At 67.1% G+C, this 20,393-nt stretch overlaps 2 protein-coding genes across 2 annotated transcripts; both read left to right on the top strand.

The window, feature by feature from the left end:
* The first annotated feature begins 5,849 nt into the window (after positions 1-5,849).
* Positions 5,850-14,770, top strand: HR (HR lysine demethylase and nuclear receptor corepressor). The gene is made up of 19 exons (XM_042780012.1): positions 5,850-6,223; positions 7,136-7,945; positions 8,460-9,630; positions 9,794-9,968; positions 10,436-10,689; positions 10,765-10,914; positions 11,001-11,087; positions 11,170-11,288; positions 11,419-11,497; positions 11,636-11,802; positions 11,886-12,101; positions 12,242-12,422; positions 12,528-12,603; positions 12,717-12,847; positions 13,432-13,530; positions 13,606-13,742; positions 13,807-13,974; positions 14,055-14,165; positions 14,244-14,770. Exons 2-19 carry the CDS (start codon positions 7,187-7,189, stop codon positions 14,304-14,306), a joined length of 4,143 nt encoding a protein of 1,380 aa, XP_042635946.1. The 5' UTR covers positions 5,850-6,223; positions 7,136-7,186; the 3' UTR covers positions 14,307-14,770.
* A 530-nt stretch (positions 14,771-15,300) lies between these two features.
* NUDT18 (nudix hydrolase 18) lies at positions 15,301-20,017 on the top strand. Its single transcript, XM_033081408.1, has 4 exons — positions 15,301-15,320; positions 17,435-17,595; positions 18,377-18,590; positions 19,402-20,017. Exons 2-4 carry the CDS (start codon positions 17,440-17,442, stop codon positions 19,989-19,991), a joined length of 960 nt encoding a protein of 319 aa, XP_032937299.1. The 5' UTR covers positions 15,301-15,320; positions 17,435-17,439; the 3' UTR covers positions 19,992-20,017.
* Positions 20,018-20,393: the final 376 nt, after the last annotated feature.

Raw genomic sequence — 20,393 nt, 5'->3', positions numbered from 1 at the left:
ATGCCGCTGAGGATGAGGATGAGGATGATGATGAGGAGGAGGAGGAGGAGGAGGATGGCGAGGAAGAGGATGACGGGTGGGAAGCGCGGCGCTGGCGGGAGGGGTCGGGAAAAGGGCGTTCGAGGTGACGGGAGTGTGGGAGGACACAGCTGAAGGAGCGCTGCTGCATCCCCCCCCTCCTCCCCGCAGCCGCCTGTCCCCCCGGGGACCCGTCTGTCCCCAGCCAGCCCGCGCTGGCACCGACGAGGTTCCGGCTCCGTGTCCCTGCCGTGACACCGCGGGCTCTGGATGAGGATTTTGGGGACCACAACTCCGGCTCCGTGTCCCTGCCGTGACACCGCGGGCTCTGGATGTGGATTTTGGGGACCACAATCCCGGTTCTGTGTCCACGGGCTCTGGATTGAAGATTTTGGGGACCACAATCCCAAAACCTCGCCCTGCTGTGACACCAAGGGGTCTGGACTGAGGATTTTTGGGGACCACAACCCCGGCTTCGCGTCCCTGCTGTGACACCATGAGCACTGGACTTAAGATTTTTGGGGACCACAATTCTGGCTCCGTGTCCCTGCCGTGACACCACGGGGTCTGGGCTGAAGATTTTTGGGGACCACAATCCCGGCTCTGTGTCCACGGGCTCAGGGCTGAAGATTTTGGGGACCACAACTCCGGTTCTGTGTCCAAGGGCACTGGGCAAGATTTTGGGGACCACAATCCCAAAACCTCGCGGGGAGCTGGGCACCACCTTCAGACCGTGTTCTGGGGGAAACTGAGGCAGAACATTTCCAGCCGCCAAGGGAAACTGAGGCAGAACATTTCCAGCCGCCAAGGGAAACTGAGGCAGAACATTTCCAGCCGCCAAGGGAAACTGAGGCAGAACATTTCCAGCCGCCAAGGGAAACTGAGGCAGAACGTTTCCAGCCGCCAAGGGAAACTGAGGCAGCGAGCAGGGGCTGCCCATCGCTCCCGTCCCGTGTCCCCTCGCACCAGGATCGGTGTCACCGCATCACCCACCCCGACAGCGGCTCCCCGGCTCCGGGACACCCCGGGAAGGGCCCGGGCTGAGCTCAGGAGCCCCCGGCTGCTGCCAGGTGGGTGCTGCCAGGAGCGCGGGCAGCTGCCAGCCCTGCCTGTGTGGCACGCAGGTGGCAGCGCGCTGCCCGTGTCCCTGGCTGCCGTCCTAAGCCCTTGGCCCCGGGGTGAGCTTTTAATTACATCAAGGTATTTGAAGCCGGTTCCTGGCTCTGGGTAAACAGGAGTCCCGGGCACGTGGGGAGGGGGGGTCGGGGGGGTGGCACAGGACGGGCACGGTGCCCCCGCAGCTCGGGGAAGGAGGGATGCGGGGCCGGCAGCATCCGGCAGCATCCATCACCTGCGGGTGCCCTCCCCGGCACCCCCCGGCCACGAGCGGGGCTGGCACAGGGGCGTGCGGGCCACCAAAGGCAAAGGTGGGCTGGCTGCGACATCCTGCGGTGGCTTCTGACGGGGACGAGCCTCTCTTCTCTCCTCGTTTCTCCTCGTTCCTTCTCCTCTCTCCTCCTTGCTCCTTCCCTCTCCTTCTCCTCGTTCCTTCTCCTCTCTCCTTCTCCTTCTCCTCCTCTCTCCTCTCTCCTCTCTCCTTCTCCTTCTCCTCCTCTCTCCTTCTCCTTCTCCTTCTCCTTCTCCTTCTCCTTCTCCTTCTCCTTCTCCTTCTCCTTCTCCTTCTCCTTCTCCTTCTCCTTCTCCTTCTCCTTCTCCTTCTCCTTCTCCTTCTCCTTCTCCTTCTCCTTCTCCTTCTCCTTCTCCTTCTCCTCTCTCCTTCTCCTCTCTCCTCTCTCCTCCTCTCTCCTCCTCTCCATCCATCCCAAGCCTCACCCTGAGTGTGTCCGGCACTATGGGAAGGGGTGACCCGGGCTGCCCGGGGTGTTTTGGGGGTGTCGGGAGCAGCCCCAGCCCCGGAGGGGGCGGCTCGTCTGTCCCCGGCAGCGGAGCGAGCGGGATTAGCGGTGCTTACTCACCTCCCTGGGGACAAGCGGGACATTAGGGTCGGGAGAAGTGGCCGGGGCCGGACGGGGCAGCCCAGGCTGTCCGGGATCGGTACCGGCACCGGGGAGGGTGCCCAGGCCCCGCTGCACCGGCAGCCGGGGCTGGAGGGGAGCGCGGGCTGCCAGAGCAGTTGGGCTGTGGCCCTAATTCCCAGAAAGCTGCTCGTGTGGGAGTGAGTGTCCTCCCGTGCCCTCCGCTCCGCCGCAGCCTCCAGACTCCTGAAGGTTTGACGTGTTTTATTTTTTTCTTTTCTTTTTTCTTTTTTTTTTCCTTATTTATTTTTTTTATTTAAGCGCCGGGTGCAGATCAACAAAACGCTCCCGCGGCCATCGCGCTGGGCACGGGGAGGGGGGATCGGGGATTCTTCCTCTGCCTTCACCCTCAGCTTCCTCACCTGCGCCGCGGTGGAGGCAGGTAGGTGCGTGCCGGGCTGGGAGGAGGAGGAAGGAGGAGGAGGAGGAAGAGGAAGGGCTGAGGTTCTGTGCGTGCACTCCGGGCAAGCCGGAGTTGGGATCCATTTTGAAGAAAAAGCTGGAATTTGGGTCTGAGGGGGCTGAGCCCGCTCCTGGCGGGGCTGGAGGTGCCCTGGGCCGGACAGGTGCTGCTGGCACTGGGACAGGGCTGGGACATCAGCACAGAGGGGCTGCGACATCAGCACAGAGGGGCTGCGACATCAGCACAGAGGTTCTGGACCCTCATCCGCCCCCTCCCCCAGTGCTGGATCATTCTGGGAATCCCCTGCCCCTCACGCATCCCCCGTGATCCCAGGGGACACCGTGGGGACAGTGTCCTTCTGTCCCACATCCTCACAGCGTCCCCCGCTGCTCGGAGCGGGGCAGGGATGCCAAAGGTTCCGAGTCGGGGCTTTCCAGCCTCCCGCGGTGACGTTCTGGCAGCTCTTGGCTCCCGGGTGTTGCCGTCCCTCTGATTTGGGGGAAAACACGGATTTTGGAGCTCTGTGCCAAGCCGCGGAGGCAGAACCCCCCCGGGAGGGGCTGGCAGGACTCAAACCCAGCCTGGACCCCTCTGGGGACCCTCTGCGGGTCGTGCTGGGGCAGGCAGGGAGTGGAGGGACCCCAGGCAGGGTTTGGAGCTGTGGGAGCAGCACGGATCGTGCTCCTGGGATGGGGGAGCCCAAACAGAGTGTCCCACAGGGTGGGGACAGCGCTGGCCCTGGGAAGGCTCCACCAGGGCCTCGGGCTCCCTGGTAGTGTGGCGAGGGGACAGCGCCCAGGGATGCTGCCCCAGTGCATGGTGGGAAATTCCCTGATGTCCCTCCATCATCCCCCTGCTCCTTCTGCCCCAACCACGGCTGCCATGGACCCTCCTTGGGGCTCCCAGCGCGGTGCGTACGTCCCTGTGCCCTGCTGTCCCCTCCCTCGCGACATCCCCGACATCCCCCGAGCCAAGGGGCACGCCAGGACCCCTCCCTGGGGACCCTCCCTGGCTGCCAGCTCCGTCCCAGCCCTTCCGGATCCATCATTGCTGAGGCACGGAGGGAGGGACAGGGAAGAGTTTTGTCTTTCAGCACCTTCTCATCGCAGGCAGGCGCGGGCTCTCCCTCGCCCCGAGCCCTGTCTGGGTCCCCTCCCTGTTCCCTGGCACCCACTGGGTGCAGCCAGCAGCACCCCAAACCCTCCCCTCGGTGGTAGGGTGGCCCCGCTGCGGTTGGACCCTGCTGGGACCCCCTGGCACGGCCGAGTGACCCCGAGGTGTGACCAGCAAGGGTTAACCCCGCTGCCAGCTCCCACCGCAAGGAAGCTGCAGAGCTGGAAACAACCCGTGCTCGGCTCTTCGTGGCGCTGCTGCTGGGCTCCCGCGGGCCCTGGCCTGGCCTCACCCCTCCTGCCGTGCCCCCAGCCCGTTTCTCCTCCGTGCCGAGCCGTGCCGAGCCGTGCTGGGGCAGCAGTGCCGAGGGATGCGGGTTTATGTAAGGCGGGCACGTCCTGGGGACACACACGGGTTATATAAACCTGCACGGAATCAACAGCGGCTCTCCGGGAGCCCAGGAATGGGGGGGTGCACCTGGGACACCCCCCTGGACCCTCTCCTGGCTCTCCAGGGCTTGTCTGGTGGGTTTGGGGCCGGGGTGTTCTGGTGCTGAGGTTTGGGGACAGTGTGGGGGACACCCAGAAGGTCCCGGGTTTTGTCTGGTGGGCTGCAGGGCATGGATGGGGTCTGTGTGATCCTGGTGGGCATGGATGTGACCCTGGTGGCCATGGACAGGATCTGTGTGACCCTGGTGGCCGTGGACAGGATCTGTGTGATCCTGGTGGCCATGGATGGGATCTGTGTGACCCTGGTGGCTGTGAATGGGATCTGTGTGACCCTGGTGACCATGGATGGGATCTGTGTGACCCTGGTGGCCATGGATGGGATCTGTGTGACCCTGGTGGCCATGGATGGGATCTGTGTGACCCTGGTGGCTGTGAATGGGATCTGTGTGACCCTGGTGGCCATGGATGGGATCTGTGTGACCCCACTGGGCACATCTGGGACCTGTGTGACCCTGGTGGCCATGGATGGGATCTGTGTGACCCTGGTGGCCATGGATGGGACCTGTGTGACCCTGGTGGCCGTGGATGGGATCTGTGTGACCCTGGTGGCCAAGGACAGGATCTGTGTGATCCTGGTGGCCATGGATGGGATCTGTGTGACCCTCGTGGCCATGGACAGGATCTGTGTGACCCTGGTGGCCATGGATGGGATCTGTGTGACCCTGGTGGCCATGGATGGGATCTGTGTGACCCTGGTGGCCGTGGACAGGATCTGTGTGACCCTGGTGGCCATGGACAGGATCTGTGTGACCCTGGTGGCCATGGATGTGACCCTGGTGGCCATGGACAGGATCTGTGTGACCCTGGTGGCCATGGATGGGACCTGTGTGACCCTGGTGGCCATGGACAGGATCTGTGTGACCCTGGTGGCCATGGACAGGATCTGTGTGACCCTGGTGGCCATGGACGGGACCTGTGTGACCCTGGTGGCCATGGATGGGATCTGTGTGACCCTGGTGGCCGTGGATGGGATCTGTGTGACCCTGGTGGCCATGGACAGGATCTGTGTGACCCTGGTGGCCATGGATGGGATCTGTGTGACCCTGGTGGCCGTGGATGGGATCTGTGTGACCCTGGTGGCCATGGATGGGATCTGTGTGACCCTGGTGGCCATGGATGGGACCTGTGTGACCCTGGTGGCAGTGAATGGGATCTCTGTACCCTGGTGGGCTGCAGCACAGGGATGAGCAGCCCCAGGCACTTCCCCCTCATCCCTGCTGAGGGTGGCACCATCAGGATGCTGTCACAGCACCCCCGTGCCCCACAGGTCCCCTCTGCACCCCTTGGAGCACACCTTGCTCTCCGCAGGGAGGGAGAGGAGCTCTGCCTTCATCCCAGGCAGCTGCAGCAGGGATGGCCTCAGCTCTGCACCTTGCCTTGAGACCAAACCCGGGGAGTTTGGGGTCCGGGGGACTCACATCCCTCAGGATGGCCTCCATGCCACACGTCCCCAGCACCAGCACAGACACTTTTGGCCCGTGCCGATGTTTCTCCCATTCCAGTTCCACCCGGAGCGGGCGGCTGGAGCCTTTCATTGGCGAACAAAGGGCGCTTTCTTCACCCGCACGGGGCAGAGCACACCTGCCCGCCTTGGCACCGCCGCCGGTGCCCCCGGGGCTGGGCGGCACCGCCGGCACCGCGCCGATTCCCGGTTCCCGGGCGTCAGCAGCCCCAGCATCCCTCCCAGCAGCCCCAGCATCCCTCCCGCCCGCCCCAGTCGCTGCCGGAGCCGGCGGAGGCTGCACGCAGAGCCGCTGCCACCGCCTTGTCCCCCCGCCAGCGCCCCAGGATGCTCAAGGCTGCCTAAAACCGGGGGAAGGTCCCGCTGGTGCTGCCGCTGCTCCCTGGGTGCCCCCATCCCCAAATCCCAGCCCGAAAGGACTCCCGGCTCGTAGGACGATAGGCAGGAGGAGCACGGAGCCTCCCAAGCCAATGGATCAAAAACTGCAGCTCCGGCACGCGGAGAAGAACATCCCCAGGGCCGCCCGGGCGGTTTTCTGCCTCCTCCAGATCCCGGAGCCGGACCCCTTCAGCCTGTGGGTTTAGGTGCTCCCGCCCGGCCGGCTTTGCCCCTCCCGGAGCCGGTGTCACCGGCGGAGAGCCCCGCTCGTCCTCGGCACTGGGGTCCCTGATGGACCCTCCAGGTAGCTGTGGGGCGGGGGGGATGCTGGGGATGAAGGACAGGGGACAATGTCACCCTGGGGCAGCCTCGGGGAATTGGGGAGCTGTGCTGGGAGGGTTTCCTGAAATGGGGCTGGATGGGGGAGCCTGGCTGGGTGCTGGGATGGGGGTGGCTGTCCCCAAGGTGTCCCTGTGCCCCGGGGTACCTCGGGATGCTTCCTGGGGATGGATGCGACCCTGGGGAACGGGGACTTTGCTGTCTCTGGGAAGAGGATGCGACAGGAACGCTCCTGTCCCCATCCCGGCCCTCGGGACGGCTCTGTCCCACCCCACAGCAAGGCCGGGAGCTGCGCGACCTCGGCTCTGTCCCCAGGAGGGGCTGGGGGACACCGGGAGGGGACGCGGCCGCCGGCGCTGCCAGCTCTGGCTCCGCACCCCCGTCTGCGTGTGGCCCGGGTCCCGGGGGAGGATTAACCCCACAAATCCCCCCCGGCATTTCTCCCAGGAGGGGCCCCTGGGAGCGGGGAGCTCCCCCCTCGCTGGAAGCCCTCCTGGGAAGCGCAGCCCAGCCCTGGCCGGAGGCGAATACCTGCGCGGGGCACGGCCTCCCCACGCTGGGTGCCAGCGGCCGGGCGCGGGGCCAGCCTGGGTGCGGAGGGACTGGTGGGCAGGAGAAGCGTCCCGGCCGCCAGCCCCGCCGGGATGGGCGCAGGAGGGACAACATGGGACAAGGACAAACGCCCCAGACACGTGTCCGCACGGATCGTGCATCCCGACGGACGCCGGGAGCCGGGGATCCCCCATCCCTCCCAAAAACACGGCACGATGGAGCTGGGGGAGTTGAAAGCAGCCCCCCCAAGCATCCTCGTGCCTCAGTTTCCCCCCTGGTAGGGGTGGGAGCCGTTCCACACTGATGTCCCTCTCCCTGCCCGCAGGATCCCGCCTGCCCGGGACGGCGCTGAGCACCACATGAGCGTGGGAGCGGCATGGCCAGCGACGCGAGGATGGGGGAGAGCCCGGCGCGGTGGAGAAGAGCCCCGGAGGCAGCGCAGGACTCGCGGGGGATGGAGAGCAGCGGGATGCTTTTATCCCGAAGCGCCGCTGCCGACCTGGGACTCCCGGGCTACCCGGAGCCCGGCAAACTGAGCTACGGGATGGAGAAAGGATGTCCCTGGAGGGGCTCCGAGGGATGTTTGGGACCCGTCCGGGGCTGCCCCTACCCCCCGGCCCCTCCGTGCCTGCGGGATTCCCTGTGCCGCCCCAAGGACGGAGCCGAGCTCCCCCCGCTGCTGCCCCCCCGGAACGGGCAACCCAAAGCGGGCTGGGGGGAGCCCTGCAAGGATCGCTGGGCCGAGGCCGTGCTGGCCCCGCTGGCCCTTTACAGCCACGCCTATCACCGCTACCCCCTGCCCGTAGCGGGGCTGGACCCTCCGCGCCCCAGCACGGCCGGCAAGCCCCGCGGGGACGCGGCCGGAGACCCCCTGGCTTTCCGCCACTGTCCCTTCCTGGTGGAGGCCAAGCACAGCCCGTTCCTGCTGTCCTCGCTGCTGCCCCCGGCCGAGCCCCCGTTCGGCGGAGCGGGAGCGGAGGGGCCGGGCCCGGTGGGGGACGGGCGGTTCGCAGCTCTGGACTGGCGGCTGGGCTCCTACGGACCCGCCTGGGGACAGCCCCTCTACCTGGGGGTCCCGCCGAGGTGCAAGGCGGCTCTGACCCCCTTCGACGGCTGCTCCAGCTCAGGGAACAAGGTAGGACACCTCGGAGAGAGGGTGCGCGGGGGTCCCGGCGCTTCCCGGAGGTGACAGCGGCTCCTGCCTCGCCTGAACCCGGCTGGGAGCGGCGGGTTGAGAAAGGCGATGCTGACACCCACACCCAGGGCAGGGTTGGCAGCACCCCCGAGGGGACACCGCCCTCTGCTCCCCTCCTTACGGCTCGGCACGGGGGGTCCCAGCCCCCCAGCGCTGCCCGCGGTGACGCTGCGGTGTCCCCGCGGGTGATGCCACCCCCGGGCTGAGTCACGGCGGCACGGGGGCGGCGGGAGGCAGCGCTGCCAGCCCTGGGTGTGCCCAGGCTCCCCATTCCTTTCCCACGCTGGCAGCAGGGGGACACGGGCACCCCAGAACGCGGCAGCTGCCCGGCCCGTGGGGAAACTGAGGCAGGGCAAGGGAATGGTCCCCATCACCCCCTGGCGGGGATGTGGGGGACAGAAACGCCGCAGGGACGCGTGCCCAGGGTGACAGCAGCCCCTCTGCTCCCTTCCAGGAGTTTTACACGAAGAAAGAAGCCGGGTTCCACCCCTCCGCCAAGAACCAGCTGCTGGGCAAGAGCCAAGCAGGGCACGACAGAGACGGGGAGGGGGAGCCGGCGGTGCCGGAGCTGCCGGGAGCCCCGTGGAGGGATGGCCGGGCGGGGGGCAGCTCGGCGGTGCCCGCTCCCCATCCCCGCACGCCTCCCCCCAGCTCCAGCCACCCCCTGCTCCTCCTGCAGCCCGGCTCGGGGGGCTGCGGGGGGCCCTGGGTGGGCGCACGACCCCCGGGTGGGGATTTCTCCATGGACACGGGGCCGGGCCGGCCCTCGGAGCACAAAGATGAGCGGCTTGGCTACCAAAGCGCCCAGCCTGGCTCGCCCCCTGGCTCGCTGGATGGGCACTACCCAGCGGCTCTGGGCAAGCAGGAGAACCCCCCGGCCTGTGTGTGCCCCACCCCCGGCTGCGATGGGTGCTCGGGGACAGGCTGCGGGGTGCCCAACCCCTTCGAGCCCACCCTGGGCACGGCCGGGGGGCGTTTCCCGTGCCCCCCCAGCAACCACACCAAGCTGAAGAAGACGTGGCTGACGCGGCACTCGGAGCAGTCGCTGCCTCGCTCCAAGGCTCCCCGCAGGGATGGGGGTCCCGAGCCCCCCGGGGAGGGCAAACGCTCCTCCAAACGCCCCCACGGCACCCACGATGGTCCCCGCGCTGCCGGAGAGGGAGCCGGGGCGGCCAAGAGGGGCAGCAAGGCCGGGGAAGGTGCGGAGAGCGCGGGGCAGCCCGAGGAGAGGAGGATGGAGCTGGGAGATGGAGGTGAGGATGCTCAGGATGCGCAGCGGGGCCGGGGAGGGAGCAGGGGTAGCACCCAATCCCAAGGGAATTTTGGATCCAGGCTGCTGGGAACACGTGTGGGCTGCGGAACCTGCTGCGCTGGGGTTTGTCCCGGGTCTGGCAGCGATTCCCAGGGTGGACACGGGTGGAAATGTCCCTTTGGGGCAGCGTGGCACCCTCGGGTGGGATTCCCAGAGGGTGGAAATGCTGCGGCGGGGTCGGTGACTCCTCGGGGAGGTGTTGGAACCCCAGCCCTACTTTCCAGCCCTACTTTCTGGCCCAGTTTTCAGCCCCCGCCACAGCGTGCGAGTCACAGGATCCCAGAATCCGGGAATGGTTTGGGTTGGAAAGAACCTTAAAACGCATCCAGTCCCAACCCCCCGCCACGGGCTGGAACAATTTCCACCATCCCAGGATGCTCCGAGCCCCGTCCAACCTGGCCTTGGGCACTTCCAGTCCCTTCCAGCTGCTGTGGATGGGGCTCCACAGTGTCCCCAAGCATTTCCCGTGTCCCCAGAGCCGCCGAGCCGTGCGGGGGAGCCGCGGTGCCTGCAGAGCCTGCCCTGCACGGCGCTGCCCCCGAGCATCCCCCGCTGCTGTGCCTGCGCCCCCCGCGCCGGGGGGGACCCCGAGGGCCAGGAGGATGAGGAGGAGCCCCCCGAGAGCACCTGCAGGCTGCTGCACTTCCGCAGGTGAGCCCGGGGTGAGCTCACAGGGTGAGGGGGTCCAGCAGTGCCACTGGACTTTGGGATATCCCTTTGTGTCACCCCCACTTTGGAATGTCCCCTTCTATCACGCCGCTTCAGAGCATCCCTTCCTGTCACCCCACTTCAGAGCATCCCTTCCTGTCACCCCATTTCAGAGTGTCCCCTTCCTGTCACCCCAGTTCAGAGTGTCCCCTTCCTGTCACCCCAGTTCAGAACAGCCTCTCCCACCAGCCCATTTTGGAAAATCCTCTCTGTCACCCCTTTTTTGGGACATCCTCTCTGTCACCCCACTTCAGAACACCCTCTCCCATCACCCCTATTTTGGAGCATCCTCTCTCACCCCACTTTTCTTGATCCTTTCCCTGCCCTGTCACTTCCTGCCATCCCCTCCCACCGCTCCAATTTCCCACCCCCCATTTTGAGCACCCTCTCTCTGTCCCCTCTCCCCGCAGGTTCGCTGTCGGGGACAGAGGGGAGCTGAGCGTCGATGGCCTCTGCACCCTGCGGGAGGCCGAGGGGGAGCTGCTGGAAACCACCGGCCCCGAATCGGGGGGCAGGAATGTGGGGAGCAGGAATGTGGGGAGCAGGAATGTGGGGAGCAGCCTCTGCCTGGCCAAATACCTGCTGGGGGTCCTGGGGGATCCCTTCTGTGCCGCCGTCCGCAGGGACAGGGACACGTGGCCGGGAGCCCCCGGCGGACCCGAGGGTAAGCAGGGCCGGGGTAGGGGTGACACTTGGGGACACCGGGGACATCGGGAGGCTGAGGTTGTGTTTCCCGCAGGGGTGACAGGTTGGAGGCGGAGGGAAGGAGCCCCCCAGCTCTGTGACTGCTGCCAGCGTGGCTTCTTCAACTCCCACTGGAGCTGCGCCAGATGTGGCTTCCAGCTGTGCCCCGACTGCCACCGCAGCAGGAGGGAGGAGAGCGGCGCTGGTATGGGGACAGGGAGGGGTGGAAAAAAAGGGGGTGGCAGCTATGGGGGGCTCCGTGGGGACAAACGCAGCCCCTCTCTGACACAGAGGGTCCGGTGATGCCACCTGAGTGCGCCCCCGGGCGGGACCACCCCGTGTCATCCCTGGTGCCCACGCAGTTCGTGCCCAGCTGTGGTGAGTGTGTCCCCCCCAGCCCCAGAACCCCCCTTTGGCCACTGCTGGGGGGTTGACACCCCTGTCCCCATCTGTCCCCCAGTCCTGACCCGGCTCTGGAAGCTCCTGCACGAGGTCAGGGTCAAGTTTGGCATCGAGTCTCGCTGTCCCTGCGGGGAGGGGACAGCGGAGCAGAGCCTGGCGGAGTCCCCGGGCAGGCAGGTACGGGAGGGGGGGCTGTGGATGCTGGGGAAAAAGGGGGTGCAGGTGCACCCCCAACCCCGCACAGGGCGTGTCTGGGGCGTGGGATGTGGCTCCCAGCCGGATCCCCACCTGCTCGGGGGTGTTGCAGGAGCCGCCGGGGGCCGCAGTGCCCACCCTGCCACCCCGCAGCCACGGCCCAGCCCAGCCCACCCGGCCCATCAAGGAAGGTAGGGCCGGCTGCGACCCCCCCTCGGCGGGGGGGGGTCAGGGATGCTGCACCCCGCTTCTTTTTGGGGTGCTGGATAGGGGGAGGTGACAATAGAGGACGGCGTGGGCGACCCTGACCGCGTTGTCCCCTGGAGCAGAGAGAGCCGAGGAGGGGCCGCCGTCCCCGGGGCAGCCCCCGGCCAGGGGGGGTCCCGTGCACACCACGACCCTGTGCGACCTGCTGGCCTCCACGGCCGTGAAGCTGTGCCTGGGGCAGGACGGGGTGCGCATGGCCTTCGCCCCCGTGGCTCCTGCCCTGCCCAGCGTGAGTCCCCACCGAGCCCCCCCTGCTCCCCACCCCGCTTTTATCTGAGAGGGGGATCCACAATTCATCCCGCCCCCCTCCAGGATAATCGCCTGACCAGCATCCTGGACAGCATCATCGCCAGCGTGGTGGAGAGGAAGATCCAGGAGAGGCAGGCGGGGGGCGAGCTGAGCCCCCCCAGCTGCCAGGAGCCCCCCGCATCCCACTGCGTGCTGGCCCCCAGCGGGCTGCTCTGGCTGCACGACCCCGGCCACGCCAGCAACTACAAACTGTTCCAGGAGCACTGGCGGCAGGGCCAGGTGAGCCCCCAAACCCCCAAACCCCCAAACCCCCATCCCGGGTGTCCACCGCCCTGCACACCTCCCCACCCTGGGGTGCGGGGGGACACCCGGGAGCCCCCCAGCTTCTCTCCCCCCACTGAGCCCGGCTGTCCCCGCAGCCCGTGCTGGTCTCAGGGCTGCAGAAGAGGCTGGAGGGGCGGCTGTGGGCTCCAGAATCCTTCCAGCCCTCCGGGAAGGAGGAGGAGGAGGAGGAGGTGGAGGCGGTGAACCTGCGGAAACCGCGGAGCCGAGTCCGGATGAGCAGCCGCGAGTTTTGGGATGGCTTTGTCGCCAGCACAGGTGAGGGGACGAGGAGCGTGTGGGGTGCCCAGGGTGGTTTTGGGGTGAGGTGTGAGGGGAGCCGGGCTGTGAACCCCTGATGTGACAGCGGGCTCCCCCCCACAGCATCCCCGGAGCAGGAACGGAGCGGCGGGGACCTGCTCAAGCTGGAGAGTGGCTTTGGGGACACCGAGCTGAGCCGGTAGGTGACAGCACAGGGGGTGGCATCACCCCGATGTCCCCACCCCACGCCAGGGTTGGGCTCAGTGGGGTTGGAGGGGTCCTGAGTGTCACCGCACCCCTCCTGTGCCACAGGGCCACCAACCTGCGGGCCAGCCTGCCCCTGCCCGAGTACTGCGGGGCCAGCGGCCGCCTCAACCTGGCCACCTACCTGCGGGGACAGCGGGGCCGGCGGTGGCTGCGGCCGCGAGTCCGCGTGGCCTACGGTGAGTGCGGAACCGGGATTTGGGTACCGGGATTTGGGGTACCGCGATTTGGGGTACCGGGGATTTGGGGTGGTCGGGATTTGGGTACCGGGATTTGGGGTACCGCGATTTGGGGTACCCGGGATTTGGGGTGGTCGGAATTTGGGGTAGCGGGGATTTGGGGTGGTCGGGATTTGGGGTAGCGGGGATTTGGAGTGCCCGGGATTTGGGGTACGGGGGATTTGGGGTGGCTGGGATTTGGGGTGCTGGGATTTGGGGTGGCTGGGATTTGGGGTGCCCGGGCTTTGCGGTACCCGGGATTTGGGGGCTACCCGGGCTTTGTGGGACACCCTGGCTTTTTGGAGCACTCGGGCTTTTTGGGGGGCACCCGGGTTTAGGGGGAAGCCGGGCTTTTTGGGGGGTACCCGGGCTTTGCAAGACACCCTGGCTTTTGGGGGAACACCCGGTCTTTGGGGGGTATCCGGTCTTCGGGGGGCACTCGGGATTTTGAGGGTACCCAGGCTTTTAGTGGCACTCGGGATTTTTGGGGCACCCCCCGCCCACTCTGATGCCTGACGTCCCCCCCTCCCCAATCCCATTTCCAGGTGTGCGTCCTCAGGAGCGGAATTTCGGGACCAAAAACCTGACGGTGGAAGCTGCCGACACCATCAACGTCCTGACCCACGCAGCGCCAGCCCCGCGGGGTACGGGGGGCACGGGGGGGGTCCCCCCATCCCCACCCCCTGCCCAGGACCCCTCTGACCCCTCTGTGCCCACAGAGGTGCTCCTGCCAGGGGACATGGACGAGCTGGACGCGGGGCTGCGGGAGCGGCTCGGGGACAGCGGGCGGCCCGGGGCACTGTGGCACATTTTCCGTGCCGAGGATGCGGGGACGATCCGGGATTTCCTGCGGAAGGTGGGTGCCACCACCCCCGGCTCCTCTCCATCCCCCGGCTCCTCTCACCTCTGTCACCCCACAGGAATCCGAGGAGCCGGGACAGGACGGGGAGGTCACCCCGGAGCCCCCCGGTCGTTACCTGGACCCCGCTCTGCGGCGGCGGCTGCGGGACGAGTGCGGGGTGAGCGGCTGGAGCCTCCTCCAGCTCCCCGGGGACGCCGTGCTGGTCCCCGCCGGGGCTCCCCACCAGGTAGGCGATGCTGAACCCCCCTTCCCCGAGAGGTTGTCCACCCTCGTGGGGAAACTGAGGCACGGCAAACCCCCGGGTAGGTGCAGAGCCTGAGCGGCACCATCAGCGTGGAGCAGCGATTCCTGTCCCCGGAGAGCGCCGTGCGCCTCGGCAGCGACCCCGCGGGGACCCCGCGCCACCTCCGCGCCCAGGTGGGTGCTCGGGGGGGAAATCTGGGGGTGCCAAGGTGGGGTGAGAGGTGCTGAGCCCCGCTCTTTGTACCCTCGCAGCTGGATGGGATGATCTTGGCCGCAGTGCGGGAGGCTCTGGGGGTCCTGCGGGGCTGCAAGTGAGGCCAGGACGCGACGGGAGGACACCGGGGACCTCGGTCACGGCCACGGGACACCGGGGGAGCCGGGACCCGGCGCCTTGTGCTCGGTGCTTTGCTCCGAGTGCTCCCGGGAGTGCTCGGGGCAGGAGGAATAAAGTGTCCAGCACCACCAGCACCCACCTCGGTGTCTTCTTTTATCCCATCGGGGGCAGGGGGGGTCTCCCTTCACCCCCTTTTCATCCCATCATGGTCAGGGGTGTTCTTCCTTTATCCTTCTCCATCCCATCGGGGTCAGGGGTGTTCTTCCTTCATCCCTCTCCATCCCATCGGGGTCAGGGGTGTTCTTCCTTCATCCTTCTCCATCCCATCGGGGTCAGGGGTGTTCTTCCTTCATCCCTCTCCATCCCAGGGGCACCACCAGCACCCACCTCGGGGTCTGCCTTCATCACAGCGAGGGGCAGGGTGGTCTCCATCACTCCCTCTCCGTCTCATCATGGTCAGGGGTGGTCTCCCTTCATTCTCCCTCCATCCCATCATGGTCAGGGATGGTCTCCCTTCATCCCTCTCCATCCCATTGGGGTCAGGGATGGTTTCCCTTCATCCCCCTCCATCCCATCATGGTCAGGGATGGTTTCCCTCCATCCCTCTCCATCCCATTGGGGTCAGGGGTGGTTTCCCTCCATCTCTCTCCATCCCATTGGCGGCTCTCCAGCACGGGGCAATTAATTAACACAGAACAACGGGCACTCAGCAATTAATTAACACGGAGCGATGAGCGCTGGGCAAAAGGCGCTGTGCAATGGGCACCGTGCCGTGAACAAGAGGCGGTGACCCCCGTGGGAATCAGCACCGCCTAATTAACCCCGCGTAATTAACTCTGCGCCACGCACTCTGCGCCGCGCGGCCCCTTTAAGGCCATATCCCGCCCACTATGAGTGACAGCACGATCAACCAATGAGCAGCGAGCTGCTCGGGCGGGCTGACCAATGGGCGGCGAGCAGGGGGGCGGGGCCGGCGCGGCGGAGCCCCCGGCGCGGTGAGTGCGCGGCGCATGCGCGGTGCGGGGGGGGCGGAGGGGTCCCGGAGCTCGCCCGGGGACCCCCGGAACCCCCCGAGCTTCCTGCAGCCCCCCGACCCTCAGCGCATCCTCCCGGCGCTTCCCGCAGCTTCCCGAGCCTTCCCGCATCCTCCCGATGCTCCTTGCAGCGCTCTCACCCATTCCTGCAGCCCCCCGACCATTTCAGCATCCCCCCGACCCATTCCTGCAGCCCCCCGACCCTTCCTGCAGCCCCCCGACCATTTCAGCATCCCCCCGACCCATTCCTGCAGCCCCCCGACCCTTTCAGCATCCCCCCGAGCCTTCCTGCAGCCCCCCGACCCTTTCAGCGTCCCACCCATCTTCACTGCAGCCCCCCGACCCATTCCTGCAGCCCCCCGACCCATTCCTGCAGCCCCCCGACCATTTCAGCATCCCCCCGACCCATTCCTGCAGCCCCCCGACCCTTCCTGCAGCCCCTCGACCCTTCCTGCAGCCCCCCGAGCCTTCCTGCAGCCCCCCGACAAATTCAGCATCCCCCCGACCCTTCCTGCACCCCCCCAGCCTTGCTGCAGCCCCCCCAAACCGTGCCCCCACTGCATTCCCCCAAATCTTCATTGCACCCTGCAGCCCCCCCAAACCCTCCCTTAATTTCACCCTGTAGCCCCCCAAACCCTCCCTGAACCCCCCCCCAAACTGCAGCCCCAAAACCTTTATTGGGGAACATTTATTTGCCCCCAAACCATTTTTTTTCCTGCACCCTGTAGCCCCCCAAACCCTCCCCTTTACCGCAGCCCCCAAACCCTCATTGCAGCCCCCAAACCCTCCCTCAACACCCCCCCCCATAGCCCCCCAAGCCCCTAGCGCACCCCCAGCCCCCCCCCTGCACCCTGCAGCCCAGCTCGCCCCCCTTTCCCCCGCTGCCCCCCGCCCCGTGCCCCCCAGACTGGGAGCAGCCCCTCCCCCAGTTCGCCCTGCAGCCTTACTGGGAGCCCCAGTCCCCCCCCAGCTCCAGCCCCCCCGGCACCCCCCAGCCCAGCGAGCTCTTCTACCCCAGCCCGGGCATCCCCCAGTCCAGCCGTCCTTACCCTCCCAGTGCCCCCCAGTCCAGCCAGCCCTTCCCTCCCAGTATCTTCCAGTCCAGCCAGCCCGTTCCTCCCAGTGCCTCCCAGTCTGGACACCCGTTTTCCCATTACCTCTTCCAGTCCGGCCAGCCTTTTCCTCCCAGTAACCACCAGTCCAGCTACCCTTTTCCTCCCAGTATCCTCCAGTCCGGCCAGCCTTTTCATCCCAGTAACCACCAGTCTAGCTACCCCTTTCCTCCCAGTATATTCCAGTCCGGCCAGCCTTTCCCTCCCAGTATATTCCAGTCCGGCCAGCCTTTCCCTCCCAGTATATTCCAGTCCGGCCAGCCTTTTCCTCCCAGTATCTTCCAGTCCGGCCAACCTTTTCCTCCCAGTAACCACCAGTCCAGCTACCCCTTTCCCCCCAGTATCCTCCAGTCCGGCCAGCCTTTTCCCCCCAGTATATTCCAGTCCGGCCAGCCCTTCGCCTCCTTCAGCTTCCCGTGCATCCTGCAGTCCAGCCAGCCCTTCTCGTACCGCAGCCCCCCCCGGCTCCCCAAATCCTGCCAGCTCTTCCCGCTGTGCCCCCCGCAGTCCAGCCAGCCCTTCCCGTGCTGCGCCCCCCCGTGCCTGCCCCAGTCCGGCCAGCCCCTGTCCTACCGCAGCCCCCCCCGGCTCCCCAAACCCAGCGACCCCTTCCTCCTCCCCCTGGGGGTCCCCCAGTCCAGCAGACCCTTCCCCTTCTGCGCCCCTCCCTGCATCGCCAAAGCCACCGAGCTCTTCCCTCGCTACGTGCCCCCCCAGCCCAGCAGACCCCTCCCCATTTACACCCCCCTGGCCATCCCGCAGTCCAGCAGACCCTTCCCCTCCTCCAGCCCCCCTCGATCCCCCTCCCCGTGCCCCCCACAATCTCCGGAGCCCCTCGCTCACCACCCCCTGCAGCCCCCCCGCCGCCGCGGCTCTTTGTCCCCTCGCCTGCACCTTTGGGGGGTCCCCTCGTCCCCCCAAACCCCCGGCACGCCCTGAGCTGGCCCCGTGGGGTGCCCGCAGTGCCCATGGGGGACGCGCCGGTGCCGGAGCTGGAGGCGGTGCTGGATGGAGGCGGGTGGGACGTGGGGACAGCTCTGGAGGGGTCCCCGGAGCCCCCCGGCCCCGTGCGCCTGGGCAGGAACGTTTGCTACGTGGTGCTGGCCGTGCTCTTCAACCAGGAGGTGAGGCAGCCCCCGCTCCCAGTGCCCCCCAGTATCCCCCAGTATCCCCCAGTGCTCCCCAGTGCAGCCAGCCCGTTCCCCCAGTATGCCCCAGTGCAGCCAGCCCGTTCCCCCAGTATCCCCCAGTCCATCCCCCCAGTGCCCCCCAGTACCCCCAGTGCCCCCCAGTGCCCCCAGTCCAGCCCCCCAGTACCCCCATTCCATCCCCCCAGTTCCCCCAGTATCCCCAGTTCCCCCAGTTCCCCCAGTAACCCCCAGTGCCCCCCAGTACCTCCATTCTATCCCCCCAGTTCCCCCAGTTCCCCCAGTACCCCCAGTTCCCCCAGTTCCCCCAGTTCCCCCAGTTCCCCCAGTGCCCCCAGTGCCCCCCAGTGCCCCCAGTTCCCCCATTTAATGCCCCCAGTACCTCCATTCCATCCTCCCAGTACCCCCAGTTCCCCCAGTTCCCCCAGTTCCCCCAGTACCCCCCAGTACCCCCCAGTACCCCCAGTGCCCCCAGTGCCCCCAGTTCCCCCAGTATCCCCAGTATCCCCAGTGCCCCCAGTGCCCCCAGTTCCCCCAGTTCCCCCAGTGCCCCCAGTTCCCCCAGTACCCCCCAGTTCCCCCAGTGCCCCCAGTTCCCCCAGTACCCCCCAGTACCCCCCAGTACCCCCAGTGCCCCCAGTTCCCCCAGCTCCCCCAGTACCCCCAGTGCCCCCAGTGCCCCCAGTACCCCCAGTACCCCCCAGTACCCCCCAGTTCCCCCAGTTCCCCCAGTTCCCCCAGTATCCCATTCCCGCAGGACGCGGTGCTGCTGGTGCAGGAGGCCAAGCCCGAGTGCCGGGGCCGCTGGTACCTGCCCGCGGGCCGCATGGAGCCGGGCGAGGGCATCGCGGCCGCGCTGCGCAGGGAGGTGCGGGAGGAGTCGGGGCTGGAGTGCGAGCCCCTGACCCTGCTGGCGCTGGAGGAGCGCGGCCCGGCCTGGATCCGCTTCGCCTTCCTGGCACGGGCCACGGGTTGGTGTCCTCTGGGGCTCGGGGGGCTCGGGGGGGTCGGGGGGAGGGTGACCGGGTGGCCCCGGGATGGGGTCACTGTGCCCTGCCGTCCCCGTGATGGGAGCTGGCATCTCCGTGATGGGTGTCACTGTCCCCTGCCAGCCCATAGTGGCTGCCTGTGACCCCTGCTGGCCCCGTGATGTGAAGTGGCGTCCCCATGATGGCAATCCGTGTCCCTTGTCAGCCCCATGATGGGTATTTGTGTCCCCTGTCACCCCCATGATGGCAATCCGTGTCCCTTGTCAGCCCCATGATGGGTATTTGTGTCCCCTGTCACCCCCATGATGGATATTTGTGTCCCCTGTCACCCCCACGATGGGTATTTGTGTCCCCTGCCACCTCCACGATGGGTATTTGTGTCCCCTGTCACCCCCATGATGGGTATTTGTGTCCCCTGCCAGCCCCATGATGGGTATTTGTGTCCCCTGCCACCCCCGTGACGGGTATTTGTGTCCCCTCCAGCCCCACGATGGGTATTTGTGTCCCCTGCCAGCCCCATGATGGCGATCCCTGTCCCCTGCCAGCCTCGTGACAGAAAGTGGCATCCCCTTGGATGTTTATCTCTGTCCCCTGCCACCCCCATGATGGCTGTCTCTGTCCCCTGCCACCTCCACGATGGGTATTTGTGTCCCCTCCCAGCCCCACTTTGGGGCTCTCAATGTCCCCATCAGTGTCCCCTCCCAGCCCCACCTCGGGGGTCTCAATGTCCCCTCAGTGTCCCCCAGCCCCTCCCCGCTGTCCCCCCCAATCCGTGCCATCCCTCCACGCCCAGGTGGGACCCTGAAAACCCTCGAAGATGCCGACGCCGAGTCCCTCCAAGCCACCTGGTGGCCCGGGGACCCTCGCTCGTTGCCACTCCGCTCCCTGGACATCCTGCCCGTGCTGGAGCTCGCCACCCGCTACCGCCGGAGCCCCGCGCACCCCCCGACACTGCCACGGGAACTGCCCTGCTCCCCGCTCTGCCTGCGCCTCCTCCTGCCCTTCTCCAACCCCTCCGGCCACCTGTGGCTGCTGCTGGCCACCTCTGGCACCCCTCACTTGCCCGTGGTGGCGTGTGGCACGTCCCCATCCGAGCTGCGCGCGGGGCTGCGCTCGCCCCTGCTGCGGCTGCTGCGGGACCGCCTGGGCTGGGACGCGCAGCCCGGAGCTCTGGGGCTGCTGGGGCTGCAGCACCGCGCTGGGGGGCTTGGGGACACCGATGGCATCTGCTTCAACGTGGTGCTGAGCGTCCCCGAGGGGAGCCAGCGCGACGAGCCCCCCGAGCCCCGCGACCCCGCGCTGCGCTGGTGGCCCGTGCGGGAGGAGCGGCTGCGGGGGCGCGTCCTGGAGAGGCTCCGGGCGGCGGTGCCCGTGCGGAGTTAGGGCTCAAAAACATGGATTGGGGAATGGGGGAGGCGGAGAGGGGTGAAAGGGGAGCTCCGGGATGTGCTGGAGGTGGGGGCGGGGTGGTGCGAGGCTGGGTTGGGGTTTCGGGGTGCTGAGAGAAGGAATAAAATAAAGCCGGCTGCTGGTTGTGTGTCCCTGGGCGGGGTTAGAGGGGATGGGGGGGAAATGGGGTTTGGGGGGTTTGGGGGAGTGGGAGTGGGGTTTGGGGGGGGGAAAATGGGGGAATGGGGAGTGGGGTTTGGGGGAAAATGGGGAGTGGAGTTTGAGGGAAAACGGGGAGTGGGGTTTGGGGGAAAATGGGGAGTGGGTTTTTGGGATGTTTGGAGAAAATGGGGATTGGGGTTTGGGGTGTTTGGGGAAAATGGGGAGTGGGGTTTG

This window comes from Catharus ustulatus, chromosome 27, assembly GCF_009819885.2.
Source record: "Catharus ustulatus isolate bCatUst1 chromosome 27, bCatUst1.pri.v2, whole genome shotgun sequence".
NCBI classification, from domain to species: Eukaryota; Metazoa; Chordata; class Aves; order Passeriformes; family Turdidae; genus Catharus; species Catharus ustulatus.
The sequence above is the reverse complement of the archived record's forward strand: the minus strand, read 5'-3'. Positions and strand labels throughout refer to the sequence as shown.